The sequence below is a fragment of the Carettochelys insculpta genome, chromosome 2 (genome assembly GCF_033958435.1).
Source record: "Carettochelys insculpta isolate YL-2023 chromosome 2, ASM3395843v1, whole genome shotgun sequence".
NCBI lineage: Eukaryota > Metazoa > Chordata > Testudines > Carettochelyidae > Carettochelys > Carettochelys insculpta.
The window spans coordinates 160,525,956-160,551,218 of record NC_134138.1 but is presented as its reverse complement, the minus strand read 5'-3'; the positions used below and the strand labels follow the sequence as shown (position 1 = coordinate 160,551,218).

The window sequence follows — 25,263 nt, the reverse complement described above, 5'->3', positions numbered from 1 at the left end:
AGGTCCATCCTGTTTGAGGAGATGCTGTAATCTTGCTCTCTGCATAGATTTCTATCCCTTCAAAGTGCCCCCTACTCTCAAAGGAAGTCCAGGAGGAAGACACCTTGTCTTAGCAGCTATAGACTTTGCTTCTAAACTTATGTTTGGAGGTATGCTGCTTGTCTGATGGTGATGATGTACAGGAGGGGGTCCCCTGGCCCAGATCACGATGAGGCCTCACAGCCTTCTCCCTACGGTGTCTCCTTAATCAAAGCTCATTAGCTTTTAGTGTTCACGGTGGAAACAAGCAACAAATGCTGCACTTTGCAGTGGTACACAGCAGAGACGGCACTACCAATCGTCATCTCACAGAGAAGAAGCAAGGGCAGGAAACACAACTCTTGAACTCCAGCACTCCCGGCACACTCCCAGGGGTGGGAAAAGAAGTAGTTACACTAACTATGCTAATATAAAGACTATCTACAAATGCATGTATGGACTACTGAAGCTGGAGAAATTCATGAGCGCAGGGATTTTGACTTCGGCCAAGCAGTGGGAAGAAGGAACTGGAGGGGCATTGTCCCGAACTGCATTTTGTGCCCTAAGTCTGGAAAATAAGCAGAATTACAGCACATGCGTGGGTCAGTTGACACGGTCTGTTAGAATTTCCAGACTCAGGCACATGGTGTGCATACACAACCATGTATGGGGCACACACACAGAGCAGAACACAAAGAACTTGATTAAAAAAAGGGAAGTAAACACTATTTACAAGCATTGGAAGAAAGCAAATTACAAAGGAGAAAAATTACTTGGGCCCAGAGCTGTCAAGCTTTTGTACGGTGGACATCTTAATAGATTACCTGCAGTGTTGTTATAGCCAGGTGGGTCCCAGCATATTAGAGAAACAAGGTGGGTGAGGTCAGATCTTTTACTGGACCCACTTCTATTGATGACAGACAAGATTCTGAGCCAAAGAGGGCTCTTCTTCAGACCCCTCTCACTTGAACATGAACAAAGTGGGTCCGATAAAAAGGATGAGCTTGCCCATCTTGTCACCTTAACAGACTGTGCCATGAATGTTTCCTTCCACTCCACCATATGGTGATACAACATCCAAATGCAGAAAAGTGACAAAAGGAAAGTAGTGCATTTGTAGGTTGTTTCTAATGGCGTTTAGCAGCTGAAGATGGGGTGCCAGCATCATGTGAGCAGCCAGCTGCCCTCAATCCACCAACACTGTAGATTCCTGGTAGTTCATGGGCCATTGTTTGAGAATCGTCAAGTCTGGAGAGGCAAGGTAAAGCTTGGGGGGAGGGGGAAAGGAGGGGCTGTCCAAACTAAGGAAATGTGATGACAAAGGAAAATGTAGGTCATAGGCTTCCCCACCACAAATCCCAAATATCTACTTATCTGAAGTTGGCCCAGCACTTCACTCTCCCCATCTTCTCCCTTAGGTGCCACCACCCGATGAGCTACCTCCCCAGACACCCTCCTGCCTCTCCCTATCTATCTAACATCTAGACATAGCATCCTAGTTTTGTGCAGCTCCACATCCTACCCTGACTGCTGTTTGGGACAGGATGGGTTTGCTGGTGAGTTTATAAGTTTGTGCAAATTAGCTAATTACATTATCTATAAAATATGACATAGGATGACAGAAGGCTGGGAAGCTTTGTTGCATTAGCCTACAGAACAGGATTGGTCCCTTAAGAGGAGCAATACACTCCTCCCTAATGTGTGTACTGATCAGCCCTAGAAGAGACTGTGCCAGCCCCAAACCCCACCTCCCTATTGTGGGGCAGCCCTATGGTTTCAATGACACGGTCTCACCCACAACGCATTGTCACAAACCTATGTTTTCAATATTCTGGGTATAAAATGCATTGTGTTCAAACTGTAAACAGTACCGGGGAATGATTTTCAGATACATATAGGATCCGTGCTGCTTACTCATTCTGACTTACCGGCAGGAAGCCTTTTTAGTGGAATGAATGAATTCACATTTTCCATGTATACAGTAATCATTGAAGCTTTCTGAACAAGGCATGTGGTTCCCAACATAAATGTCTTCAAAATGATCACTGGCATCTTGAAAACAAACACAAAGAGATTTAGTAAATATACAAAACAAATGCAAACATAACATCCTTCCAAAGCCTTTGGTGGTGACAGGACTAAGAATTAATAAAGCACTGGCTTAGAGCTCAAGTTTCACGGAAGCCTGTGTGATTTTAGCAGCACATTCACTTGAAAAAATTACTTCTACATCTGCTGCTGCCATGGGCTTCCTAAACTGGAAAAAATCTTTCTGACAAAGAATCAACATGTTGTACAGGAGGGGCAGAAGTTCTAGAGTGGGGGAGTGTCTAGAAAACAGCTGGTAGACAGCCAGACAGAGCACATGGCTAGGGGAAAGCTGAATCTCTGTCAGCGGAGAAAGAAAGCTAAAGAGTTAAGCAAAAGGCGTTACAGCAGCTGCTGGCTTACAAATCAAAAGAAAGCTTGATAAAGCCCTCATTTGACTTCCTCTGTCACTGTAGTTGAAGAAACCACAGTAGATGTCCTAGAGAAAGACAATCTTGGTGAGGAAAGCTTCCGAACACCAAGGGAATCTTAAAATACTCGCCTGTCTAGCTTTCATTTGTGTTTCCACAATAGTTTTACGCATCTGTTGATAATTAAAACCATGCAAAGAGCTGTTCATCTGCAGATCATAGTGTCTCCCTCCATGTGCCTGTGCAGTGAGGAGTGTCTGAGCAGAGAAGTTTGTATCTGGCTCTGTATGCCTCTAAAGTTCAGGGATCTTAAGAAATGAAGTTTTGTTTTGGGCCCATTTCTAGACACGAAAGCTGAATCTGCAGCATCACGGTCATTCCCATGGCAACAGATTACGGCACAAACAATTATGTGCAACGAAGCAAAGGAGAAACTGGACTGTGAGGGAGAAAGTTCCCATAAAAGCATAGATATCTAAAATAATAGCAAAAGGAAGAGAGAAGACAACTGGTTTTTGTATAAATGTTTTCTTTTTTGATGCGCTCCTGAATAAAAATAGTACTTAAATCGAAGATGGAGACAATGGGAAGCTTGTTGCTTATTTCATGCCTTAAAAATGAATAGAACACTTATTTGCACATTTACTAAGAAAAAAAGTTTAACATCAACATTTACCATTATTAATTAACATTAATATAAGAAACATACAGGGACCTGGAAATCAAAGGAACTATATAAGAAGTATTCTCTTGTCCTAGAAGAATGAGAATTGATTAAATCATGTCAATGTATAAAATAATTGAGCGAAAATACACAAACATGGCAAAGAAATTGCTATGTTATGCAAAAGATATTGCCCTGCAGAGTTCAGACTTCTTCAGGCACGATCCCTGCCTTTGTAAATGCCTGAAAATGGCTACTTACACATCTGGTGCTATATAAATAATAAAGAACTGCATTGTTATCACTCAAGAAAACTGTGCCATCTTCCAGGCTAGTTTACTGACAGTATTATCTTAATAACATTGATAGATACGGCATTTCTTATCCAAGGATTTCAAAGGAAGTTTGCAGATATTAACTAATCAGGTTGTAACTCCTCCAGAGCCAGAACTGAGTGTGTATTTTAACGTGTCTGATGCAGGAAGGCACTGATCCTGATTGGGAAAGTGATCTGAGCAGGTTATTACATACATGAACCCCAAAGAAGCATCTGGGGGCACCCAAGTGGATCAGGAGCATGCACTATTGTCAGAACAGTGAGTGACAAAGTCATGAGTGGAAGCCACTACCCATTACTGCAGAGATGAACAGAGATCTGGAGAAAAGCAAGACAGGATTACAAAAGAAAACTAAAGGCCTAGAGTTATCAAGAGATAATGGAAAGACCAGAGAGCCAGAAAGGACAAAAGAAGCCCTTCCGGAAGATCTGTTCCAAAAGAACTTCTTTCGACAGAGTGCGTCCACACACAAAAAAGAGGATCAAAAGATAGACCTGTTCTTTCAAAAGAGAGCATCCACACAGCTCCCGCTCTTTTGAAAGAACTGGCCAGGGATCGAAAAATCAGGTGCCATGAGAACTGCCCTTTCACAAGACGGGACCTGAGGAGCATCTACACGCATTTTCTTTCAAAAGCAGCTTCTGAAAGAAGGTGTTCTTCCTGAAACGGGAGTGGAAGAGCACTTTCAAGAGAAGCACCGTGTTCTTTCAAAAGAATGATTTTTGTGTAGAGATGCTGTGCCAGATCTTTTGAAAAAGCCTCCTTCTTTCAAAAAATCTTTCAAAAGAACTTGTTAGTGTAGACACAGCCAGAATGATCTCCCCTACTCTCCTCTATCCTTCCCCTGACTATCACATCAGCTGTTGAAACTGCCCCTCTCCAGAATAACCAGAGCCTTTCAGTAGCCAGCTCACTCTTCAGCAGAACCCTTCTGAACTCCAGGCCTGGAATAGATCGAGCCCAGCCTATGCGAGAACTTGGTCTGGCAACAATGGAAAACAGCTAATAGCAAGAGTGTGGGATTATGAATTTGGTCCCTGAAGAGATGAGGTGGGATCATATGGACTCAGTGAAAGTAGCTAGCTCTCAAGTGGCATTGACCTGGCCAGTTTTCTGAATGTATCACCATCTCCATACAAACACAGGCTTTATCAAGAACTCTGAGAAAATCTAACTAGTCTAATGATAGATCTGTTTGTCCTTCCATAAGCATTGCATACAGTGCCATATAGGAAATTATTAGCTAAACTGGAGGAGATGGGGTATAGTATAAGAACAGTAAGGTAGATAAAGAACTGACTAAAAGGGAGGTAACAGGTTGTGCTGAAAGGTAAATGACCAGGCTGGAGTGAGGTTACTTGTGGAATTCCTCAAGGATCTGTTTTGGGACCTATATTAAGTATTTTCATTAGTGATCTTGGCACAAGAAGTAAGAATGTGCTAATGAAATTAGCTAATGACACAAAGTTGAGAGGCATCATCCAAAGAGAGGAGGACTGGAATAGCCTAGAGGAAGAATTAGATCACCCTAACTAGAGTAACAGAAACAGGATGAAATGTGATAGTACAAAGCACAAAATCATGCTCTCAGGGCCAGATAGCAAAATTTTCTGCTCAGCAGTTGTCAGTGACAGAGAGGGAGAAGGAAACAGCAAATTATTTGATCACAGCCTGACTATGAAACACCACGTTGACGTGGTTGTGAAAGATGAAAATGTGACCTTAGGAAGTAGCAGGTGAGATATTTCTAGCAGGGCTAGAGAAGTATTACTGCCACTGTGTAAGACACTGAATAAACCTCATCTGGAATGCCGTATACAGTTCTGGGTATCCATGTTCGAGAAAGGTGACTTCAGCCTGGGAAAAGGCATTGAAAAGGGCTGCTACAATGTAGGGTGTGTCTTGTGAGGGGAGGTTGGAAGAGCTCGGCTTATTCAGCTTAGCAAAAAGAAGGCTCAGAGGGAATATGATTGCTCTCTGTAAATACGCTGTGGGGTGAGGGACCGGGCTTGGGCATTGGAGGGTGAACACCAAGGTAAGTGAAGGGTTACCGAAATTAAAGAGGAAAACATTGGCACAAGAACATACAGACTGATAAAACTGATGATGAGTAAACTTCAAATGGAATTAGAAAGAGCCTCCTAATCATCGGAGGAATGAAAGTCTGGAACGGGTTCCAAGTAGGAGTGTGTGGAGAGAGGGGACAGCCACCTAACTGGTTTTAAGACAAATCCTGATAAATGTACGCGTGGATTATACGGGGAGGTTGCCTGTGATTGCAGGGCACTGGGCTTGATTAAGGAAGTATCTTTCAGTTCTAATTCCCCGCACCCTTCATTTCTTGCTAATTCTGCTGATAAATGTCCCACGTGGACTCACTGGCTCACCCAATGCTGAATTACAAGCAAGCCAGCGATGCACATGCTCCCTTGTATTCACCAACATTTCTAATTAGATTGTAAGCTTCTCTACTCACTTCCTTCTCACCATTACACAGTGGCATCTGCATTTCAAATGTAACATAAACAAGGTCCAACACAGGCAGCAGCAGCAGGTTTGGTCCATCTATTTTACAAGGCTAACCTACTTTTTAACCACGTGGTTCGTGCGCTACGGTTCAACAGGTGCAGAGCAGCAAGTACTGCACCCGTCAACTGTTCAGAGTGGACGAGGAAAGCTGGGCACGGGGGCTTGTGTCGTTTGTACAGAAGTCCTATTTTTACTGCCTTGAGCCAGCTGAAGCACTGGCACAGCAGTTGGAAGGCTCCTAATCCCCTAACCTGCGAAGTGCAGAGGGGAGCACGGTATCTCAGGAAAACACACCCGACAGCTTAGAATAGCCTTAGCTAGTGCTCATCAGAGACGGCGTGACAGTGCCATAGGACAGCAGCTGCCCACTGCGCAGCTGGTTGCAAAGCATATGAGAAAGGACGAGTACATTACCTTTCACCTCTGGTCGATATTGCATTCCATCATCTTTCTTGCCTACTGAGCTGGTGTCATCTGTTTCTATATGATAAAGAAGGCACCTGTTTAGAAATGTTTATATCCTGGCCGTTATTGGAGTATTACAATGTAAGAAGTTGATTTTTGAGCAGATAATGTAGTTACAGGCATTCTGTCGCACTCATTATTTTTAAAATACAGTAAACCCTCGATTTAATGGACTAATGGAGGGGGTGGGGGGGTCCATTAAACCCAGCTGTCCATTAAATCGGAGGGTTTACTGAGACCCACCCCTGTCAGACTCCCCCAGCCCCAATCTCACTTCCGCACCCATCCAGAAAAGAATGCCTGCTACTGTTGCAGAAGCCAGAGCCCGGTGCCATGGCTGGAGCCAGAGCCTGGTGCTGCACGTGGCTGGAGGAGGCCCCATGTGGGGGGCCCCGCGCTGCACGGCTGGAGGCAGCCCCACATGGCTGGAGTTGCCCCCTTTGAAGCTGTCCCTACACCATGTAGCTGGAGGGAGCCCCATACAGGGGGCCCCAAGCCACGCACCTGGCATGGGCCATGCGACTGGAGGTGCCGGACTCCCCTGCATGGCTAGAGGAGCCACCGCCACCACCAGACCCGCCACATGCTCCTCCCACCAGGGGTGGGGGTATGTGAAAGTGCCGTCTGCCCATGCACATGCCCCACACCTGGTGGGAGGAAGTGTGGTGGCTCTGGCAGCTGTGACAGTCCAGGCAGGAGTGGCTTCGGCGGCTTGGGTAAGTCGCTTACGTTCTTGTGGGGGACGGGGTGGGAGTGGGGCGAGGCAGGGCAGGGTGGGGCGGGAGGAATTTAGGATTTTACGAGTCCTGGCTAAGTGGGCTTCAGGAACAATGGGGATCTGGTGGATATCCATTGTTCCCAAGGTCCGCTAAATTGGGTTCCATAAAATCGAGGGTTTACTCTACACATTTTTTCTCAACCTAGAGCACAGGGATAGAGACATAATATACATACAACACAAGCAAATAAGTAAACAGATAAATACATAAATATTGTGGGTGGCAATTAGTGAAGATCGGCCAATGTAAGTACAAAAATAAAATAGAATTAACAGATCTGACTGGACCCTTTATGTGGCAAGATACAATTCTAATGAAAATTAAAACCACAACTACCTGAGCAGTATCCAAGGTGCCTTATGTCAATCTGTTCTTGCTTCAAACATGACGCTTCTCGAACAAAACACGGATTGCTGTAAGAACTCCCATCAGAAGCACATACAGGATTAAGACTGTACCCACTGCAGTCTATATTACATACACACCTGTTAATAAAAACATACGACATCAAACGAATACAGTTAAATAAAGTTGTGACTTGACTAAATGTTTGTTCATACAGTAGCACCAGCTCTGAGACATGGGAGAAAAATCTCTTATGTTTGGATACCATGGAATTTCCTGCAGTTTCAGTATTTCAGACAGAGTGTATACGAGGGTGGATAGAAGCTACCGAGCACCTCTCAACATTTTATTGATGGTCTCCTGGGTTTAATACTATATTCAGCTTACTGGTTAGTTTAATTACAAAAAACATCATTTAAACAATGAAACAATCTAGTCCATTGTTTACTTCCATATGTGGGTAAAACCAAAGAAAGACTGTCTATTGTTTTTGGCAAAGAAAACTAAACAACTGTTTGGGGAGGGGAAAACTACATATTTTTAATCTGACTGACTGAACAGAAGCAAAAAGCTTGGTCAACTTTATTTCTTCAACAAGCCGTTCATTTATGCCTTTGAAAACTCACAGTGGCTCACTATGATGTATTTAAAATGGAATGATGAAATCTGGATTATTTCATAATGTATCCAATTAACATATTTCTAGTTTCAGGCAGAGAACACTTTTTGTCATTTGCAACAAAGGAACCATAGGTATAAGAGGAGAGAAAAGATGTACTGTACCTAAGCTCCCATCCCACACGATGGCAAGATTGGCTCTCCACCAGAAACCTATATAGTCTAGGAGACGCTGCCTTTAAATGATAAAGTTCTGCTGTGGAGTTCTGCAGTGAATCGCTACTCAAGCATGACACTTTACCTCAGAGACACGGTCCTGGAAAAGCTAAATAGTGCTGAAGTCTCTGTTACTCTCTTGTTTATATAACTCAATAAAACTAATACTGCAATTTTTAACTTAATAAACAGCTTGTTTTTAAAGGGTTTGTTCTATGTTTTCCTTGCTGCAGTGCATCTGCTGTTGTGCCTCAGGGGGATGGCACACCACAAAACAAAGGAGCTGGGCGACAGAATTTCTGCGTCCAGAGTATCTGTTGTGGATAAAACTGCTCACAGTTGGCCTGCTCATGCGTGGTAGGAGGGAGGAGGGAAAGCATGCTAAGGAAGAGAGTTGGCATGGCCATACATCCTTAGTTATGGGGAGACACCTTCCCCCACTCCTTACCCACAGTGCAGTCTGTGGGCAGTGGCATGAGGCTGAGTTAGAAAACTGAGCTGAATGCAAGATGTACTGCTTTAAATCATTGCTCCGCTGCCCCTAATTGAACACTGAAAAAATGGAAAACTGATATTAGAATTGCCTTCAGTGTCTACACCAAATGCTAATGCAACTGTTTGGTGCCAGTAAGGTTCTCTGAACAAGACAAGCCAATCTTTGGACTTAGTTTTACTATTAGCTCTTTCTCCTCCTCTCTTTCTGTGAACAGCATTTTTTTTTGATAAAGAACAGTGTGCGCACCCAGGAAGTTTATCCCGGCCTTAGACATTATTTGTTCCAGTGGTATTCCCTGTACATAAATTGGGTATGATTTTTTAACATGCATCCATTTTGATTGTAATTTCAAATTGAGTGGAAGCTGCATAATTACATATTTTAGTATTTCAGGTTGCCTTAAAACATTTGTGTAACTGTTAAACACTATCATATAAAAAACAGATTCTTACTATTACTTCGAAATGCCCAACTAAAATAGGGATGCCTATGAAAGCTAACACTGGTAAAATGTTTATGCTTACATTTATATAGGCTCCCATATAACTGTAACAAACAAGGGATTTATATACACATAAGGATTTAATATATCTGGCACTAAATAAGAGGCCAGCAGATAAGCTGTTTTACTGTTCCCACGGGTTGACATTGCTGCTAAGTGTGTTTCAGCTGTTGTTTGTTTGGCATTGGCCACCATGTCACCAATATTTGCATCACTTTCACCCATTCTTGACAAAGAATACAGTGAGGGATGTATATACCATGTATAACACGTATAGGTGCACACACAAACATATATAACTGCTGTTCCTAGACAAAAAACCCTGCATCAATATGCAACTTCAGATCAGGCACACACAAAAAAAACGAACTCTGGCCTGTAGTCATGTCGTACAGTAACCATACAATTATATTAACACATTTCAGTCTCTGTTGTCTCCAATGATGTGAAACTGATTTTTAAAACATTAAAGCCGTGTCTACACGTGCACGCTGCTTCGAAGTAGCGGCACTAACCTCGAAATAGCGTCCGTCACGGGTACACGTGTTGGGCGCTATTTCAATGTTAACATTGATGTTAAGCGGCGAGACGTCGAAGCCGCTAACCCCAAGAGGGGATAGGAATAGTGCCCTACTTCGATGTTCAACGTCGAAGTAGGGACCATGTAGTCGTTGCGCGTCCCACAACATCGAAATTGCGGGGTCCTCCATGGTGGCCATCAGCTGAGGGGTTGAGAGACGCTCTCTCTCCAGCCCCTGCGGGGCTCTATGGTCACTGCGTGCAGCAGCACCTTAGCCCAGGGCTTCTGGCTGCTGCTGCCGCAGCTGAGAATCCATGCTACATACACAGGGTCTGCAACCAGTTGTCGGCTCTGTGGATCTTGTGTTGTTTAGTGCAACTGTGTCTGGGAGGGGCCCTTTAAGGTAGCAGCTTGCTGTTGAGTCTGCCCTGTGACCCTGTCTGCAGCTGTGCCTGGCACCCTTATTTCGATGCGTGCTACTGTGGCGTGTAGACGTTCCCTCGCAGCGCCTATTTCGATGTGCTGCTGTGCAATGTCGATGTTGAATGTCGACGTTGCCAGACCTGGAGGACGTGTAGACATTATTCATCGAAATAGCCTATTTCAATGTAGCGTTCACATGTAGACGTAGCCTAAAACATCTTCCTGGTGCTGGTACAAGTCAAAGTCATTTGAGGGTTTTCACCATGCACTTGCATACTTTAGCAAGTTCTGCTGCCTAATAAGGTTGCTTGAACTCTGTATTTCCTAAAGTTTGCAGTGTTTATTCTTGAGATGATTAAAACAAACTTGATTTTTTTTCACCCGACAATTGCAGATATAAACTCTCATTCTTAAATCCTCAATGTGGTCCATGTGTGGGAATTTTCTTTTTATTAATATTATTATCAATAATACAAAAGTAAAGGAATACTAAACAAGAAAGCTAAAAGGAAGGCTATCTTTTGATATTTGTAACGATTCTAGAGCATGCCTGTCAGCTAAGCCGAGTTTTCCACAGCTGTAAATTTCCAGAACTGATCCAGCAGTTTTTGAAGCTGGTCTTCTGTGTGAGACACTACAGCAGCATCGTCTGCCAACAGCATGTCTCTGATGAGGACTTCCCACACCTTAGACTTAGCTTTCAGCCTTGCAAGGTTAAACAGTTTCCCATCAGATCTTGTGTGCAGCAAGATGCCTTCTGTTGAAGATCCAAAGGCATGCTTCAGGAGGAGTGCGAAGAAGATCCCGAACAGTGTCGGAGCAAGAACACATCCTTGTTTGACGCCGCTCCTGATTCTGAAAGCATCCGATAATGCACCATCATATTGGACGGTTCCTCTCATGTCTTTGTGGAACGACTGGATCATCTTGAGTAACCGTGGAGGACAGCCTATCTTGTGGAGCAGTTTGAACAGACCATCCCTACTGACCAAGTCAAAGGCCTTGGTCAGGTCGATGAGGGCTATGTAGAATGGCTTTCTCTGCTCCCTGCACTTCTCCTGCAGCTGTCTTAGAGAGAAGACCATGTCAACAGTAGACCTCTCTGCGCGGAATCCGCACTGCGATTCGGGATGCACCCTCTCAGCAATCTTCTGGAGTTTGCCAAGGATGACGCGAGCGAACAGTTTACCAGTGACGCTTAGGAGGGAGATTCCACGGTAGTTGTTGCAGACAGAAGACCAGCTTCAAAAACTGCTGGATCAGTTCTCCAAAGCGTGCAAGGACTTTGGGCTTACCATCAGCCTAAAGAAGACAAACGTACTTGGCCAGGATGTTGCTGAATCCCCATCAATCAGCATTGACAACTATACGTTAGAGGTCATCCACGAGTTTGTTTACCTCGGGTCCACCATCACTGACACCCTGTTGTTGGACACTGAGCTAAATAGGAGGATCGGAAAAGAGGCCACAACTCTGTCCAGACTCAGCAAGAGTGTGGAATAACAACAAGCTGTACACTCACACCAAAATGCAAGTCTACAGAGCCTGCATCCTCAGCACCCTCCTTTATGGCAGCGAGACTTGGACCCTGTATGCCCTCCAGGAAAAGAGGCTGAACGTCTTCCACTTGCGCTGCCTCAGGTGCATCCTTGGAATATCATGGAAGGACAGAGTGACCAACACTGCCGTCCTTGAGCAAGCTGGAATCCCAACCATGCACACCCTCCTGAGGCAGCGTTGACTCCGCTGGCTTAGCCACGTCCACAGGATGAATGATGGAAGGATTCCAAAAGACATCCTGTATGGTGAGCTAGCCTCTGGCAAAAGACCTCCCGGACGCCCCCAGTTGCGCTACAAAGATGTCTGCAAGAGAGACCTCAGAGAGGTAAACATAGAGCTGGACAACTGGGAAGAACCAGCAGATGACCGCAGCAGATGGAGGCAGGGGTTACACAAGGGCCTTCAGAAGGGCAAGATGAAGCTCAGACAGCTAGCAGAGGAGAAGCAAGTGCACAAAAAGCACAATAAGGACTTGCCAGACACCCACCACATCTGCAAGAGATGCAGCAAGGACTGTCACTCTCGTGTGGGTCTTCATAGTCACAATAGACGCTGTAAATGAAGTCCTCAATTGAAACTTTAAAGGGCGCGATCCATAGTCTATGCAGACTGAAGGATGCCTACTACTAAATTTCCAGAGCAGCACAAATGGTGTGCAGTTATAAGTAATATGCAATTTATGCACTAATATAAATGTCTGGGATACCTGGCCTCGCTAAAAATGTATTACTTAATTTGTGAACAAAATAATTCCTAGGCTAGGAAACTGTGGACCTCAATGGCCGCGTGTACACGTGCCGGCTACTTCGAAGTAGTGGCGCCAACTTCGAAATAGCGCCCGTCACGGCTACACGTGTTGGGTGCTATTTCGAAGTTAACATCGACGTTAGGCGGTGAGATGTCGAAGTCGCTAACCCCATGAGGGGATGGGAATAGCGCCCCACTTCGACGTTCAACGTCGAAGTAGGGAACGTCTAGTCGTTGCGCGTCCCACAACATCGAAATAGCGGGGTCCACCATGGCGGCCATCAGCTGAGGGGTTGAGAGACGCTCACTCCAGCCCCTGAGCTCGATGGCGGCTGCGTGCAGTGGCCCCTTAAAGCTCCCCGCCCCCTGCCTTCCTGTGCAGGAAGCTGAGAGAGCGTGCAGGCAGCAGCATTGCCACTCGGCTATCCTGCACGCTCCTCCGTGCCCACACACCCCCACCCGCCGCGATGGCCGCCCCCCAGCCCCCAAAGAGGACCCCCCACAAGGGGAGCCAGGGCTCACAGCCCAGCAGCCAGGCAGGGAAACGGCAGCAGGGCCCCTCCTGGATGGAGGCCGAGCTTCGGGACCTGCTGGGGCTCTGGAGTGAGGAGGAGGTGCTCCAGGTAATGGGGAGCAAGAGGTGGAACGCGGATGTGTTTGCTCGGCTGGCCGAGGGCCTGGCCGCCCGGGGTCACCCTGCCCGCACTCTGGATCATGTCCGCAGTAAAGTGAAGGAGCTGCGGCAGGGTTACGCCCAGGCCCGGGATGCGGCTGGCCGATCTGGGGCCTCCCCCGTCACTTGCCCCTTTTACAGGGAGCTCAGGGACATCCTGGGCCCCCGGCACACCTCCTCCCCTGCAGCCACGCTTGATACCTCGGCCGACGAGCCCCAGCAAGCTCCGGAGGCGGAGTCCACCCCGGAGGCAAGCCCCGCACCCCGGGGGCCCTCCCAGGAGCCCACCCCTGGGGCACCGGAGGAGGAGGAGGAGGAGGGGGAGTCCTCCTCCAGAGACGCTGGCCTGCGGATCACCATCCCATCGCGGAGCTCCAGCCGGGCGTCCACCCACAGGGTGTCCCCCGACCATGGGAGTGGACCATCAGGTATGTACCCCCCCGGTGCACACCCCCAGGGTTGAGGGGCGGGGGTAATAGATATGACTAGGGCCCTCCACATGCCCAGATGACCATGGCCCCCAGGACAGCAGTGGCATGTCCCTCAGAAGAGTGAATCAGCCCCTGCCCCCCAGCACGACAGTGCCATGCCCCATCCCCGGGGCTGGGGGGAGCGGAACCTCTAGGGTTCCCCGGGGGGAAGGGGTGGGACACCCAGCAGCAGCAGCAGCATCTCCCGGGGACAGGTATGGGGAACCAGCAGCAGAGGGGTGGGGGGACAAGGGCCACGGTTCGGGGCCCACACTAACGGCTGTCTCCACTCTTCTTCCCCCGCTCCTGTGTTCCGCAGCTGCACCATCAGAAGGACCGGAGAGTGCCGGCGAGGTGTCAGTGGTCCCGGACAGCCCACCGGGGCCATCACTCCAGGCCAGCCCCTCGGCGGAGGACCGACCAGCCCCATGGCGGGGAAGATGGTGGACCCAGCACCATCACCCGACGGCGACGGACCCCCAGCTGCTGGCCATCCACCGTCGGCAGCTGAAGGTCGCCAAGCAGCGGCTGCGGGTGGAGGAGCGCCGCCTCCAGCTGCAGGAGCGGGCGCTGGCCTGGCGCCAGGAGGCATGGGGGGCCTTCATGCGGACCTTCAACCATATTGCCGACTACCTGGCCCCCCATGCCGCGCCGGCCGCCGCTGCACCCGCCCTGCCTGCTCCACCCGCTGCACCGTCCGCCGTCGCACCGCCACCCGCCACTGAGGGCCCTTCTGCCGAGGGGGACCTGGGGCCAGCTGACACCCGCCAGCCATATCTATTGGTCCGCCCAGCCCCCAGCCAGCCCTGGCCAGGGCTGAGGCCGAGGTGTGGGTCGCGGCCGCCCACCCCCAGCACTGGACATTAGGGGGAGTGGGGCCCAGGATGTGACCCCCCTCTTTGTATATATTCCCCCCAGTTTAATGTTATTTTGTAAATAGTTTTTATATTAGACCCCTGTTGCTATGCTGATCCTTGCCCCCCCACGTACACAGTTCTCCCCTTCCTTGTCTTCCCCTTTCATCTTATCCTTATTTATAATACATATATACATATAAGTTTGATTTTGCCTGTAAATAGTTAATCTTGATAATAATAATAAGAGTTCTACAGATATTTGATTTGACGAACAAATGTCTGCTTTTATTTACAAGAAAAGTGGGGGGGGTGCTCTTGGGTGGTCTGTGGTGTGGGCGTAGGGGCAGGGAGTGTTGTGGAGGATGGGGGAGGTGCAGTGGGGGGCCTGCCAGCATTCACCTGACGGCCTCGTCGAACTGGGCCCGCAGGGCCTCCTGGACCCGGATCCCTTCGGGGTCCACCTGGTGACTGGGGGCAGCGGGTGGCTGCACATCGGCCCTGCCGGCCTCCACAGCCCAGCCCTGAAAGAAGGCTTCCCCTTTGCTCTCCACCAGGTTGTGTAGGGCGCTGCACGCGCCCACAATCTGGGGGATGTTGGTGGGGCCCGCATCAAGGCAGGTGAGGAGACACCTCCAGCGCCCTTTGAGGCGCCCAAATGTGCGCTCTACCACCTGGCGCGCATGGTTCAGGTGCAGGTTGAAGCGCTCCTGGCTGGCTGACAGATGGCCCGTGTAAGGGTGCATGAGCCAGCGCAGGAGGGGGCATGCCGCATCTGTGATGACGCAGAGGGGCATGGTGGTGTCCCCCACAGGGATCTCCCACTGGGGGATGTAGGTCCCCGCCTCCAGCCGGTGGCACAGGCCCAAGTTCCGGAATACCCAGACTTCATGGGTGTTGCCAAGCCAGCCCACATACATGTCCAGGAAACGGCCCCGGCTGTCCACCAAGGCCTGGAGGACCACTGAGTGGTAGCCCTTCCTGTTTAAGTAGCGTCCTCCACTGTGCTCCGGGGCGCGGATGGGGATGTGGGTCCCATCCAGAGCCCCGAAGCAACTGGGGAAGCCCAGGGTGGCAAAGCCCGCGATGGCGGCATCCGGGTCCCCAAGCCTCACGAGCCTGTGGAAGAGCAGGGCGTTGATGGCGCGGACAACCTGCAGGGGAAGCACATGGGAGAGCACCAATGAGGGGTGTGCAGGGTGTGTGTGGCCCTCCCCTACCAGGGCCCCCCTCCCCTCCCCTCCCCTGCCAGGGCTGCCTCCCCCTCCCCCCATGGGTCCTCTTACCTCCATGAGGACAGCCCTGATGGTGGCCTTGCCCACGCCAAACTGCTGCCCCACGGATCGGTAGCTGTCTGGAGTGGCCAGCTTCCAGACAGCGATGCCGACCCGTTTCTCCACACTGAGGGCACGCCGCATGAAGGTGTCCTGGTGCCTCAGTGCAGGGGTGAGCCACTGGCATAGCTCCAGAAATGTCTGCTGGCTCATGTGAAAGTTCTGGAGCCAGCGGTCGTCGTCCCACTCTCCGAGCACCAGCCACTCCCACCAGTCGGTGCTCGTGGGGTACCTCCACAGCCAGCGGCGTATGAGGCGGGGGGGGCGGGGTGCTGCAGGGTTGGGGATTGCATCCTCCTCCCCTGTGGGGAGCTCCTCCTCCGTGGCAAGGATGTGCTCAGCTGCCTCCTGCATGGCATGGAGCAGGGTCAGCACTGCTTCTACAGGGGCGGCTGGGTGGACCTCTGGCTGCTGCTGCTGCTGCTGCTGCTGCTGGGGGTCCATGACTGCGTCGCTTGAGGTGTGTGTGCCTATGGCTCTGCAGACCGCGTGCTGTGCAGGCTGCGTGTGTCTGGGAAGGGCCCTTTAAGGGAGCGGCTAGCTGTTGCCCCGGAAGCGCTAGTCCGTCCTGTGACCCTGTCTGCAGCTGTTCCTGGCACCCTTATTTCGATGTGTGCTACTTTGGCGTGTAGATGTTCCCTTGCAGCGCCTATTTCGATGTGCTGCTGCCCAACGTTGACGTTGAACGTCGATGTTGCCAGCCCTGGAGGACGTGTAGACGTTATTCATCGAAATAGCCTATTTCGATGTCGCTACATAGAAATAAGCTATTTCAACGCAGCGTGCACGTGAAGACATAGCCAATGGCTGTAGCTGAGAGGCTATACATATTAACTTATTTATATTTTGATCTAAAAGCCTGGAGGAAGATGAAAGGAATTTGGGGATGAGAGGTGTGAGTGCAGGACTTTGTGGAGTACCTTGCAAAATTTGTATGCATTTATAAATTAACAAATGAGCTTGTAAATTATTAGAAAAATGATCTGTATTCAAAGGCTCAATACTTCATGCATAACAAATAATTCCCATTTTAAGTTCAAAACTCAACAAAAGCTTAACTCTGGAACAACAACTTGCAACGCCAGCATATTTGTACTGGTGGATTAGTAATAGTGCCCATTATTGAGATTGCCCAATATTTTCCTTTAGTAGATGTTACAACTGCTTACACCCTTGCCAAACTTTAATTATTTGGACTGAAATTTTCCACTCCAGGTGTCTGCTTCCACCGGAATTGTTTTTTGAAAGCTCTAAACAGTGGTGGGCAACTTGTGACTTCAGGGCCACATGTGGCCCATCGGGCTTTTATGTGTGGCCCACAAGATATTTTGTTTACTGCTGCCCCTAGGCAGGGTTGCCAGATTCCACTGGTTTCCACCCAGATAGTTTTCTTCCCTAACAGTGTTACTAAAGTGACATGGACATAGAGCAAAGGCACGTGAAGTGAGGTGTGTGCTGATGGCACACAGCATTGACTGTGAGTGCTATGAGCTCCCTCTGCATCCAATTCCTGCTCACATTTCAGTCAGCACATCCCACAAGTTCTGGGTGCGCAAGTACAGCGAGCAAAACTACTCTATCCAAGCAGACTGTTTCGGTTATGCCAATCCTGCAGCCCCCTGAGAGGAAGGAGGGCCACTCATGCCACCCAAGGGGCCCATTGCTGCTCTGAACCCCCATGTCACTAGCTGCCCCGCACCCACCTTCCCTGGCCTGGCCAGAAGCCAGGCTGTGGTAAAAGCGATGCAAGGAGCCTGGGTTGCTGTGGGGAGGGTCTGGGTATCCCTGGAACAAGGGACTGGTGGCAGTTAGGGCATGGTGGGTGGAGCGGGGAGATTGGTGCTCAAAGTGAGGGGTTGGGGAAAGCTAAGGCCCTGAGAAGGTGGCACCTATTCCTCTACACCAGGGTCAGCTCTTAACCTTCTCTCCCATCCATCAGCTGAGCTCTTCCAGCAGCAGCTGCTCTTCCCTCTCTTCCAGCAGTGGAAGCTGGTTACTGTGGTAACAAGGCTTTTGGTGTCTTGTTGGCAGTACTAATCGGACGCTGCACAGGTCCCCTTTCCAATGGACTATCCAGTCAAAAACCAGACACTCAGCAAATCAAGGGGAATCTGGGACTGTGCTCCTGGTAGACAGAGAGGTATTGGCTGGGCAAGTGGACTGAGACTGGGAATTGGAATGGGGAAAAATGGGGTGGAACTGGGAACCAGTAGATGGTGGGAGACTGACTGGAGAGGAAGCTGGGGAGTATGGTGATGGTGGTGAGGGAACTACTCCTTTGGCAATTAGTCTACAGACTCAGGCTGAGAATCAGTGAGCCGGGAGGGAGCATGGGGCTGGGAGACACAGACCTAAGGATGGGTGGGGCTGCACTGGAAGAACTGGGCCTGGCTGGGCAACACGATAGGGACAAAGAACTAGTGAGGGGAACACTGAGTGTGGATGAGAATCCCATGGAAGATTAGGCCTGGGACCCAAGGAGGATATGGAATGAGGGAGAAGAGAGGTCTGTCTGACATCTTCTGTGTGAGGGACTGATTTTCAATAATCTACTAATCTGTTATTTTGACCTTTGTTTTGCGAATTTTGAGAACAACATTTAGTTTTGGTGGGCAGTGTCTTTACATACCTCTGCAGAATCCATGCCTCGTTAGCTATCAGGATAGAAAATCTGAAGCTAGTAGGCAGCCAATTCAAAGAAAAATAATTGCTATATTCTACATTATTTAAATAAGTAGAGCTATGCCAATGTTAACCACCAGTATAGACAGTGCTGAGATAACAGAACTATTCTTCTGTAGACCTTGCTATCATCTCTCAGGGAGATGGACTAGCTATGGTGATGAGTACATGATGGATTAGCAGTCCACGTAGGTTGCATCTACACTGAAGTGCTACTGCAGTCCTGCAGAGATGCCTCCGTAGCAGATTAAGTGTAGACCTAGCCTGAGTAAATGACTCATCAGCACCAAGCAGGTCACACAAATTAGAAACTCTGCGTGAAATCCTGGACCTACTCAGGTCAACGATGTTTTGCCACTGTTAGCACTGAACCAGCTGTCTGAAAATACAATAGCCCTGCTAGCAGGCTCATCTGCAAACTACACAATAGGAATTGACAACAAGCTTGAGCTTCCCCCCTTGCCACCCCCCGCAGAAAAAAACAATCAAACAAATGAAACAACTTGGGCAGATGAGTAATTGTGCAACACTATCCTCACAAAGAACAGAATGAAGCAGCTCAAGATTAATTCCATGTAGTCCTGATAGGAATCACAAAAGTGTCAAAGGAACCTTGGGTGAAATCCTGGTCCCTCTGAAGTCAAGCACTGCTTTGCCACTGAATCTAACAAATCCAGGACTTGAACCCCTTGGGTTGTGGCTACATTTGCGTTCCTCTTTCGAAAGAGGCATGCAAATGAGGTGAATCCAAAATGCAAATGAGGTATACATTTGCATATTTGGCACCTCATTTGCATATTCTAATTTCAAAAGAGCTTCTTTCAAAAGAAGAAAGCCAGTGTAGATGCTGCTCTTTCGAAAGTAAACCCATCTTCGAAAGAATCCTTCTTCCCTTTATTTAATGGGAAGAAGGATTCTTTCGAAGATGGGGTTTACTTTCGAAAGAGCAGCATCTACAACTGGCTTTCTTCTTTCGAAAGAAGCTCTTTCAAAATTAGGATATGCAAAATGAGGTGCCAATATTCAAATTTATGCCTCATTTGCATTTTCAATTTACCTCATTTGCGCACCTCTTTTGAAAGAGGAATGCAAGTGTAGACGCACCCCTGGTGTTTAGCAATATAGAAACCACCAGCCCAATCTCAGGAAAGAAAACAAAGCAAAACAAAGCTATTGACACTTGATCTTCAGCCACCACTAAGGGGAGATCAGACAGCTCAACTAGTTTCTGTACCACACCCTACTTTGAAACTGGATAGAGTGGGGTGGTAGGGATGGCTAAAGGAAACTGAGGAATCCAAATATTGCAAGAACAGTTTCACTTCAATCTTCTCGTCAGTTTTAACCAGAAGGTTAGAAATGGGTTGACCACATTAAATTATCTATATCAAGAGAAAATTTCTAGAACATGGCTGCAGCACAGTGAGACATGCATATGTCATTGACTGTAACCTTTTCAATATTTTTTTTTCACTATGCAGAAGAAGAAATAGAATCCATCTTGCTTTCTTAGCTGTGCTGGCTCTGAACAACAGAGAATGGGAGAACAGAAAGAAACCTCTTTTTATCACTGAAGTCTGTAGACAGAACTGAATTCACAGAAGCAGCAGATGTGCTAAGTAAAAAAGGATAACTTTTGCTTTTCAGAGTCAAACTGCAGTTTAGATCTGTGGTAATTTTAACTCTAAATGTGTTTGCATTGTGTTTTGAAATCGCAGACGACACTCATTAATGATATTAGTTAAATACAAAAGCACTTCATTTTCTGAGAAAGAAAGAGGGGTATTGTAGTGAGTCAGTATGGCCTCCTGCAGACCCGGAGGCCGGGGAAGCTATGCAGAGGCCCTGGTGGGCGGGGCCGGAGTCAGGAGACCAGAGGCCCGCCCCTCAGAGGGCGGGGCCAAGGGCTAGAAGAGCCAAAGGCGGGACTCAGGAACCATTCAGGGCTGGGCCTCCGGGCAGGGAGGACGTGCCTGCACGAGCTCCTCGGGGCCAAAGGGAGAGGGCCTGCGGCCGCCCGGCCAGGCCGGAGGAGCAGGCCCCCAGAGGCTCCACGCAATCCCGGGTCCGTATGCCCCAAGGAGACTACCCGGACTTCCCGGACCTACCAGGACCTTCCTGCCGGCGGAGACCCCCCCGCCTTGGAAGAGGCCCCGGGAGCGGGCTGCCCCAGAGTCCCGGCGGACCCTTACAACACTCAGACCCAGGACCGCCCTGCGTCTCCTCTATTGCCGCCGCCTGACTACCCTAACGACGTGGTTATGGACGATTGGCCGGAGCCCCCAAAGGTGGATGACCCAGAGGAGACCGACCTAGGAGGACCCCTCGACCAGATGGACTGGGACCTGCCGCCAACAGAGGGTGAGGTAGGAAGTGGCCCGGGGAACGTCGCTCACGAACCAATGGCAGTGTGTTGCAGTCTGGATCCCCACTGCCGGGGTTGCATGTGAGCGACCCCCAGGGCCCCGGGCCGGGTCGCAGTGGAGTGGGAGGGCCTGCGACCCCCTACCCCCTCCCTGACAGGGCCAGCCCCCGCTGAGCCTGTCTGTAAACCCTTGTGTTGCTGCCCCGCCCCAAACTGAGGGCTGGGCCAGTGTTTACCCCTTGTGTTGCTGCCCCGCCCCCAAACTGAGGGTTGGGCCGGTGTTTAACCCTTGTGTTGCTGCCCCGCCCCAAACTGAGGGCTGGGCCGGTGCTTAACTCTTGTGAACTGCTGCCCCGCCCGGGACTGAGGGCCGGGCCCAGAACTGTATTATTACGTGGGACTGCTGCCCTGCCCTGGACTGAGGGCTGGGCCCAGAACTATACAACTTTTGTGAACTGCGGCCCCGCCCTGGACTGAGGGCTGGGCCCAGAACTATACAACTCTTGTGAACTGCTGCCCCGCCCTAGACTGAGGGCTGGGGCCTGTATGGGGGCAGCGGTGAGCCGCTGACTGCCCGAACTGAGTACGGGCTGGTGCCCTAACCCCCTTTTTGTTGCCGCCCGCCCTAGACCAAGGGGCTGGGCGTCACGGGATGTGTTACACGTGGTGGAGAATGTGGGTGCCTGGTCCCCACCCCTGACGTAAGGGGTGAGGAAGTGGGCGCAGACCCACGGAGGGGAAGGTCCCTGGACAGGGAGGGCAACTGTCCGCTATCTTTTTTTTTTTTTTTTTTCTCGCTCCTCTTTTCCTCTGGTGCTTGTTTTGTGGGTTCTTGTATTGCTGCTAACTCTGCTTCCCCAATGGAGATGGACAGGTTACTGCAGTATTTGGCGGAAAGCCAGCAAAAACAGCAAGCTGCCCAACTACAGCAGCAGCAGCAATTAATCCAGCAGCTGGCAGCCCAGCAGCAGCAGCTCCTGACGGACCTGATGGCACAGAGCCAGGAGCACCAGCAACAGTGTCTGCAGCAGTTGGCAGCCCTGGTGCCGTTACCCACCGAGCCACGGCAAGAAGCTCCAGGGGAGGGCCCAGCGTCGGCCCCACCGGTACGCCTGACGAAGATGGGCCCCGCGGATGACCCGGAGGCCTTCTTAGTCACCTTCAAGTGGGTAGCAGTGGTGGTCAGGTGGCCCCGGAGCCAGTGGGCCACATTACTGGCCCCTTATTTGACCGGGGGGGCCCAGACAGCCTACTGGGCTTTGTCGGTGGAAGACGCCCGAGATTATGACCGGGTAAAGGCAGCCGTCCTAGATGCATTGGACGTCAGCCCGGAGACCTTTCGCCGGCGCTTCCGGTCCCTGACCTACGCCCCGAGAGCCCGGCCACGGTGTGTGGCACAGGAGTTGAGGGACGCGTGCCGGCGGTGGCTGCAGCCGGAGGTGAGAACCTCCGCAGAGGTCATGGAGCAGGTTGTGCTTGAACAACTCCTCTGCATCCTCCCACCTCGAGGACGGGCTTGGGTGCAGCGCCACCGCCCTGCCGCCGTGCAAGTTGCTGTGGGCCTCATGGAAGACTTCCTAGCGGCGGAGGAGCCAGAGGCACCCACGGGCCTGGTCCCATCGTCCTGGCCCCCGCGTCGGGGAGCTGGGAAGCCAGAGGAGCCCCGCTCCAAATCGTCCGGCCAGCTGCGGGACCCACCCAATCCGTGTCGGACGACACCCCTGAAGCAGGACCCCGGTAAACCCCAGGGGCGAATGGAGGGGGCTACTAGCACGCGACCACCAGGTCCTAAGGGGCGCCAAACCCAGGGGCGGGCCCAACCAGCGGTAGGACCCTGCTTCAGTTGCGGTCAATGGGGGCACCTCCAACGGGATTGCCTGGAAGGCATCTGTAGTTTTGGCCGAGTGTGGGCGGCTGAAAAGAGGGCGCGACCCCCTCAGGCACCCACAACTACAGTCCCAGTCCTCGTGGGAAACAAAGCCATGATCGCTTTAGTGGACTCGGGGTGCAGCCAGACTCTAATACGACAACGTGCCGGCCTGGAGGCTGACCCCGCTCTAGGGACTATCCGGCTCCAATGTATCCATGGCGATGTGCGCCCTTACCCCAGCGCACGAGTGCCCCTGACAGTGGCAGGGGTGACCCATTATCTGGTCGTCGGCCTAGCTCCCCAACTAGCGTACCCTGTGGTGTTGGGTCGGGACTGGCCAGGCTTCCCAGACATCTTCCGGCCGGCCACGGGACCCAACGAAGAGGCGGCCCCTGTTCTAGAAGGGGACACGCCCAAGGACCCACCCGAGGAGAGTGTGGAGCCGAACCTGGAGTCCCCAGCGGAAAGACCTGCTGAAGGCCCAAAAGGGACCAGACCCGACGACGGGGCAACCTCGGACTTCTGTCGAGATCAAAAAGACGACCCCACACTAAGTCGGGCCTATACTCAGGTGGCGGCCATCGACGGGGTGGCGACAAACCCCCAGCTCATGACACAGTGGCCCCACTTTGAGCTACACCAGGATTGGCTCTACCGGGTGAATCGGGACCCCCAGACCCAGGGCCAGTGGGCACAGCTTTTGGTGCCGAAGTGCCACCGACGAGCCGTGATGAAGCTGGCCCATGACATCCCTGCTGCAGGCCATCTGGGCCAAGAAAAAAACGAGGCCCGAATACTGTCCCGATTCTTCTGGCCCGGGGTCTACCAAGATGTGAAGGACTATTGTAGTTCCTGCCCCGCGTGCCAGCTTGCTGCGCCCCCGCGGGTCCCTAGGGCCCCTCTGATTCCAATGCCAGTGGTGGGGACCCCGTTCGAGCGGGTGGCTATGGACCTAGTGGGCTCGCTCCCTAAGAGCATAGTTGGCTATAAGTTTGTGTTAGTCCTTGTGGACTATGCCACTCACTTCCCGGAGGCAATCCCACTGCGCAATATCACGTCCCGCATCATCGCGGGGGAACTAATGAAGATCTTTGCCCGGGTAGGATTACCACGGGAACTGCTCACGGACCAGGGAACTAACTTCACGTCACGCCTGATGAAACAGGTCTGTGCCCTCCTGGGGATCAAACAGTTACACACTTCCGTGTACCACCCTCAGACAGATGGCCTGGTCGAGCGATTCAACCGCATGCTAAAAGAAATGATGCGCAAATTCCCCCCCAGAAGACCTGCGACGGTGGGATCAGTTGTTGCCCCCCTTGCTTTTAGCCATCCGCGAGGTTCCCCAGTCCTCTACGCGGTTTTCACCATTTGAACTGTTATACGGACGGCGTCCCCGGGGAGTCCTCGACCTGGTGTGAGAGGTCTGGGAACAAACCGCGTCTCCCTCGAAAGGACTGCTGCAATACGTCCTCCAGCTCCAGAAGCACCTGGAACAGGTAGGGACCCTCGCAGAGGAAAATTTGAGAACTACGCAGGTGTCCCAGGCTCGATCGTACAATCAGGAGGCACGGAGCCACAGCTTCGAGCCAGGTGACCGGGTCCTGGTCCTACTGCCGTCCAGCGAATCGAAGCTGTTGGCTAGGTGGCAGGGACCCTATGAGGTTGTTCGAGCCGTAGGGCCGGTCACCTACGAAGTCCGCCAACCCGACCGCCGCAAGAAGACACAGCGGTATCATATTAACCTTTTAAAACCATGGCGGGACCGGGAGGGCTTCATGATAAACCCTTGCCCCCCGGAACCCGAACTAGGACCCCAGGTGCCTCATGGGGAGGAACCTGTACAACCGGCCCTTGGGGCAACGCTAACGGGGGACCAGCGGAAACAGGCCCAGTGCCTCCTCCAGGCGTTCCGAGAGAACTTCACAGCCCTCCCAGGACACACCTCCCTGGTCTGCCATGTCATCTGCACTGAGCCAGGGAAGGTGGTTCGCGACGCCACACGCCCCCTACCCTTTCGGATGCGTGAGGTAGTAGAGGAGGAGGTACAGGCGATGCTGGCCCTGGGAGTCATAGAGCCCTCCCAAAGCGAGTGGCGCAGCCCCGTGGTGCTCGTCCCGAAGCCCGACGGCACCCAGCGGTTCTGCATCGATTTCAGGCGGGTGAATGCAGTCTCCAAATTCGATGCGTACCCGATGCCCCGCGTCGATGAGCTGCTGGGACGTCTGGGGGCCGCCCGCTACTTTAGTACCCTGGATCTCAGCAAGGGGTACTGGCAGATCCCCCTGACACCTTCCTCACGAGAGAAGACCGCCTTTGCGACCCCATCAGGCCTA

The 25,263-nt window shown here is 50.9% G+C and overlaps 1 protein-coding gene across 1 annotated transcript in view; it reads right to left on the bottom strand.

Moving 5' to 3' along the window:
• Positions 1 to 25,263, bottom strand: part of TMEFF1 (transmembrane protein with EGF like and two follistatin like domains 1) — a 222,624-nt gene that overhangs the window by 14,333 nt on the left and 183,028 nt on the right. The window contains exons 6-8 of the mRNA XM_074987915.1: positions 7,589 to 7,737; positions 6,423 to 6,488; positions 1,947 to 2,070 (exon numbers count right to left, since the gene is read on the bottom strand). Coding sequence (XP_074844016.1) covers positions 1,947 to 2,070; positions 6,423 to 6,488; positions 7,589 to 7,737 — 339 coding nt within the window. The remainder of the gene's footprint in view (positions 1 to 1,946; positions 2,071 to 6,422; positions 6,489 to 7,588; positions 7,738 to 25,263) is intronic.